Consider the following 6,307-nt stretch of genomic DNA (forward strand, 5'->3'; position numbering starts at 1 on the left):
ACAGAGTATTAAGCAATTATAAAATATATTTCTCTTTTGTTGAGATATACTGGCACAGACAAATATAATAATTATTTTTTGGGGAATTAGACATGCCCAGTGGTCGGACACTCCCAGTATGAACCTAATTGCCTTCAATATGTGGGTGACCTATGGATTCCTTCCCAGTGGGTAATCATATTAGAAACATCCAGTAGTTAAATTCATATGCTGCAATATAATTTGTGTATGTCATACAGGTATATTTTATAGACCCCTTATACCCTATGTGATATAGCTTTTCTGGTTGCCATGACGGCAGCAGGATATGAACAGAATACGTGAGCATGCCAGTACAGGTTATATAGATGCCGGAGATGGACCCTTCTCTCGGCCACTTCCGGCTGACATACATCATCGATACCCCTATTGGCCCCTAGGACGCCGGGACGCCGCTGCAATGCGCACGCGCGGACCCATTGGTTACCTTGATGGCGGCGGGACACCGGCCGCACTGCGCACGAGCAGACAGACTCGCGACACAGGGCAGGTACGTGCATCCCCTTTGAGGGAGATTTATGTCTATATATTACATTGCACATTGATGCATGAAAATGGACAACAAATGGCTCCTAAATATAGGAGCTTCAACTGGAAACCCCTCTCAATAGGCAACCATTAGAATGGGGTGGGGGGATCATTCATACTGTGGTTTGAAGTTTTTGTTTTAGGGTTAAACGATTGCACATGTTTTTTATATTTTTTTTATATTTTTTTCTATTTCTATTATAATTTTTGAAGGGGTGGCCATAACACAAGAAACACTGTTTATTACTACAGTTTTCTTCTAATCCTTTTATCTCTCCATTCAAGTCATGGTACACAAGGCTAACTGGTCTTTATTATATTGACCAACTCACAAATTGGATCACATTTCTGATATATCTGCTTTATGCAGATCACATTGAACATATAAATGTAGTTTGAGTCAATATGACCACACACACGAAGTTATTATGTAAGTTATTAATAATAGAGAATAAGGCACTACACTAGCGTCACTTTAAAAGATCATGCTCACAATGAGCCCTGCATATGGGGCACACACAGGCATGTACAGGCAGTACACACAGGGACATATCCTTTGATACAATCATTTATTTACTTCACATTGTTTCTGTCAACAAGATAATTAGTAACACATGGAAGCCAATTTAAAGGGTTTTTTTTTTCCCTTGTTGATTTATCAAGTCATGTATGCACTGTTATTTTAAAACATTAATCACATATGGACATACCTATGGCTATGAGATATACGATGTGTTCATATCCCTTATGCGTTGAATATTAAAGAAATGAAATCATGTAAAACACAGGTCGATGGATGTGGGACTAGGCAGCCCCTTCTTTCCTGCGTGAGCCGGTGGTCCTCCCTTCCTATAGTGGCCCCGAGGTCCCCCCCATATTGGGATATAGGAAACTGAACGGAGCATCCTTCTTCCCTGCTCTCCTTGGAGGATTCTTCCTCCACCCAGTCTCCACAGAGAGAACTCGATCTCCATTGAGCTACTACAAATTGGGTGGTGAGTAAAGTGGTATCTGATGGTGAAAATGGTGGTGGGACTATCTCCATTGGGCACATAATTAAACCAAAACATATGCATTATTTACTCTGTGCACTTTATATACTCAAATAAACCCAATAATCTTGTGGACTCATGCTAATTGAATATATTGTCTTTCATGAGGGTAGGTTACAATCCCCTGAAGAAGCCAAATGGTGAAACGCGTAGGGTTTGGACTGATAATATTCATTTCAACCACTATGTTTGAACATGTTTAATGGGTTCATGCTTCTAGCTTAAACTCTGTTTTTAGCAACTGTTGTTGCTTCTACTTTTTATTTAATTTTTGAATGTATTTTTGTAATTTATATGTTATTTAAATAAAAATTATTTTATCAAACATAAAATAAAAGCAAAGAGAAGGGAAACTACCATGGATCACAGTAAGGCGCACATTACAGTATTGGTTTATGTTAAAAAATCTGAGGGTTTAATGTCACTTTAAGTGTGTCCCAGTAACTTCCCACAATATGCTGGAAAACATTCTCCCAACTCCCTGAATAGGGAGATCTATTGTTAAACAGGGAGTCATGACATACTGACCTGGAGTCATGACATACTGACCTGAGTAGGTCTTGAAAACCCTCCTCTCAGTTCACAGTCATGCTAGATATTAGGATATCAGTGTAGGCTTCTTCACATTCTAGAGCAGTGGTCTCTAACTCAATTTACTAGGGGCCACTGGACAGTTTTTTTTAGTCCCATGGGGGCCGCTACTATATACGGTACCAGAGTTAATGTATGCACATGTTACAAGCGGCAACTGTCACCCATTCAAGTTAATGATCGAGTGACAGCTGCTGCATGTAAACGCTGGATACCGCATGTAATCATATCTGAAAGGATTACATGCAGTTAGGAATCAATCACTATCCCTGGATACACAATTGTGTATCCAGAGATAGTGATTGTTTTTGAAACTGCATGTAATCATATCACATTTGATTACGTGCAGAGTGCAGGCGTTTACATGCAGCAGCTGTTCCCCGATCATTAACTTGAATGGGTGATGCTTGCTGTGTGTAAATGTCAGATTAGGGATTCCTGTGCAGTAAAACGCAAGTTTGTGTAATGGTTCCCGGGGACGTCGCCGTTCCGAGTCACGGACTCAAGCTGAAGCTCCGCCGCCGACGTCAGACGGGTCTGGCCCCTTCCTCGTCGTAAGACGCGACCTCGCAATTGTCTGGCATTCTATCAACTGATGCGGACGCCAGACGAGTGCCGGTCAGCATACAGAGACTACCTACAACTTCGCTCCCTGAGTTAGGGAAGGAAGATCCTCAGCAGAGTGTTTCCACTCTCATGTTTGCCTCACAGGGAGCTCTGCGCTAGCGTGCCCAAAGACCAACACCCCTGGCCTGTTCTGGACAGCTAACAGGAAGTATACCCCTCTGGGCTGCCGCCTATTGGGACTCAGTGATTCTCATATGTGGAAGTTACTGTACTGGCACTCTGAAGCGTAATTCATATGTGGTGAAGATATTACATTGGCACACTGAAGCTTAATTCTTATGGGGTAACGGAGATATTCATCAGTTATCCAAATCGTTGACCTTGAGTAATCCCGTTTATTCATATATCTCATCCTATCTAATCACACTAAAGGTAGCTAGATTACTGAGGTTGGAAGATAGGCCGATGATGCACTGAGGTTGTTTGTCAAATTAACCCTTGCCATCACGTACTCCTGGGCCTGAGCACGTGACTGTTAACGTGTCTCTGCAGCTGAGTTCCATCTTCCTATTAAGTAGATTACTACAGTTTGTGACACAGAATCCCTAATCGCACCTGAAACATAGGTGTGAATGGGGCCTAATACACACACACAAAAATACAACCCCCCCCCACACACTAATACACTCCCCCCCGCACAAATAAAATAATACACTGCACCAGCACACATATTAATAAAGTTCCCCCCTCCCTTCTTTCCTTCCAAGCCCCCCTCACCTGCTTGCACCTTTGCAGGGAGGAGGCACATCAGTCCCTGGTGATCCAGTGGTGATTAGTAAGGTCTAGTGCAGATCTTACTAATCATCAGAGCTGTCAGAGCTTCGGCCGGAGCTGACAGGAGCAGCTCTGCGGTCTGCATCCTACAGAGACCCAGACCATGTAGCTTCTCCTGCAAGTCAGGCATGCGGGCCGACTTGTCAGCTGGCTGCGGACCACATAGTACCGGCTCTTGGGCCGGTACTTTGAGACCCCAGCTCTAGAGTGTGAATGAACCCTCAGACTAGGTTCAAACTACTGTAGGATTCATGCAGGGAGAAAGGGACTCATTCCTCCTCACTGAAAAAGTTATTTAAGTTTATTTATTATATTCTTTTTATTAAATGAATGATTTGTGTTCATTCAATGGGGTACTTTTGCTACTACCTTTAATAATACTTGCTACTATATTTGATAATGATGTATTTACTAGTGTGCTCTCAAACTGTTAGGCCCCTTTTACATGGGCTGATCAGGAGAGGATCCATGCACGGATCAGATTACCCCGATCCGGCATAATCCAGTCCGGGAAAATTGAACCCTGTTCTGTTCATTTTACCGCACCTGGCCAGAGGCAGGAATAACCGGGTGTAAACAGACGCCCATCTGTTTACACACGGCTGCCCATAGACCTGTATTGGCCATCTGATCGAGAGGCGAACAGATCGGAGAAGCCATGTGAAAGGGGCCTTGGAAATACAAAAATTTCGAAAATGTATAAATAGGTATGCGAGAGAAACATGCTACCCTTACATGTCCAGTGCATTATAGTAGTTGCTGGTGTATTTATGGTAAACCAAATTGTCTATAAGCGACACTTTAAAAGCCTGTACAGGTCATCAGTTTAGAGTTAACCGTGAATATTAGAATAATTATAATTATTTCTGTCACATTTGCGCGAAATCTAACATGTGTGACGCAATCGTCTTTTTCGCTGCCTGCTGTCAGAATACAAAGGAAACAGCGGGGAATTTTTCCATTAATGCCCGTAAGTAATCGAGGAATCTGTTCTAATTTTTTCATTCAGCCCACGGGTTGAACGAAAAAAATAGAGCCATGGCTTTACTGACACAAAAGATGGGATTATGTAACTAGGACAGGACGGTTCCACAATTTTCACACCTCATCCTGTTCTTGGATAATCAAGATCTACACATTCCATGGAGATAGGATCAAGGTACCTGTGTGGATTTAAATGCTGGAGTATCTTCCTGATACTCATTAGAACTGAAGACGTTTTTGAACAATGTTACATAGTTACATAGTATTTGAGGTTGAATAAAGACATAAGGCCATCAAGTCCAACCTATTGTGTGTGTGTGTGTGTGTGTGTGTGTGTGTCCCTGAGTGTTCTCATTCTTAAGAGTACCTGTACCCTTGTACATTACGTTCTCTCAGGAAATCGTCCAAAAGCTTCTTGAATGATTCCAGACTATTTGCGGAAATCACTGCTTGAGGCAGCAAGTTCCAGACCCTAACCGCGCGAACTGAGAAGAACCCCCTTCGCCCCTTGTGTTTGAATTTTCCATTTGTTGTCATTGTCCATTTGCTATTCCCAGTGAAGCTGTTTTCACATCAACCAAGCATTCGTGCCAATGAAAATTACTATATTTCCTTGCTCATAACTGAGTATTTGACGTTTACACTAGGTAACTAAACTTTCTACTTCTTTAGTAAACAATCCCCACTATGTCATACATGTACTTAATGGCCTCTGATGAAAGAGGCCATTTGTCTGACTCCCAGACCGCAAGTTAGTTCAAGGTCAGTAGGGCAGAACTTGTTGAGTTTCATAAAAAGTGATATAATTTCCCTGGAGACATTGTGTGGCTTGAAGGCTTTAGAATTTTAACTTCTAAGACCGATGTTAGGCTTTTGGACATGTTTTTTTAATTAATGTCAGTTAATGAATTTTATGTTGAAGATCCCTAAACCAAATTTGCTTTACACAGGTGCATTATAAGAAGACAGGTCTGCCTTACCAGCTTTGAGAAATTTGAATGCCGCCAATATGAATGCATGCCACGTCAAATTAAATGTGAACATTTGCGAGATCCAGTATGTGATAGTGATAATATGGAACATCCCAACATTTGCACTTTGTATCAAAGAGGAAAACAACTATCATATAAGGGGTCATGTCAGGTAAGACTAAGGGACTAAAATTTTGAATAACAAAAAAAAAAGTATTTTCCAGACAATGTTCTCTGTTGATTGATTCTGACAACATATTATTTTTCTCTCCCAAGACTACAGTGGATATCACTGAAACAGACACTGATACGAATGCTTCTTATACGAAAGTTCTTAAGTAAGGAACTTTTGTTACTGTAAAACAATTCCCATTATGTTTCCATCATAGTATTGTATCATTTCATAGTTTCATTTGCATATACACTTTAAATTGTTTGGTTCATGATAGTAAAATGGTACTAAATTTACATGTGTCTGTTTTCATTTGTAAATATCCAAGGGATTAATGCAACCAACTTCAAGACGCTGTAAACTTGCAAGTGAACAAAAAAGTACTGTCACAAGTTTGCTAGCTAATGTTTTAGTTAGTGTACAACATTTGCTGAGTTTTTCCATTCTGTTTGTCATTCAAAAACATTTTCAATTTTCTACCCTATAGACTGAAGTGTGTTGCATTAATTAAATGTCTACTCATTTCCTGTTTTACTTCATCTTTTATTGTCATTTGAATAATACTAAAA

General features: G+C 40.8%; 1 protein-coding gene across 1 annotated transcript in view; it reads left to right on the forward strand.

The window, feature by feature from the left end:
- The window catches only part of LOC108795892 (reversion-inducing cysteine-rich protein with Kazal motifs-like), a 41,806-nt gene that overhangs the window by 20,582 nt on the left and 14,917 nt on the right, over positions 1–6,307 (forward strand). The window contains exon 4 of the mRNA XM_018567221.1: positions 5,546–5,738. Coding sequence (XP_018422723.1) covers positions 5,546–5,738 — 193 coding nt within the window. The remainder of the gene's footprint in view (positions 1–5,545; positions 5,739–6,307) is intronic.

This window comes from Nanorana parkeri, unplaced genomic scaffold, assembly GCF_000935625.1.
Source record: "Nanorana parkeri isolate BGI_ZX_2015 unplaced genomic scaffold, ASM93562v1 scaffold1022, whole genome shotgun sequence".
Taxonomy (NCBI): domain Eukaryota; kingdom Metazoa; phylum Chordata; class Amphibia; order Anura; family Dicroglossidae; genus Nanorana; species Nanorana parkeri.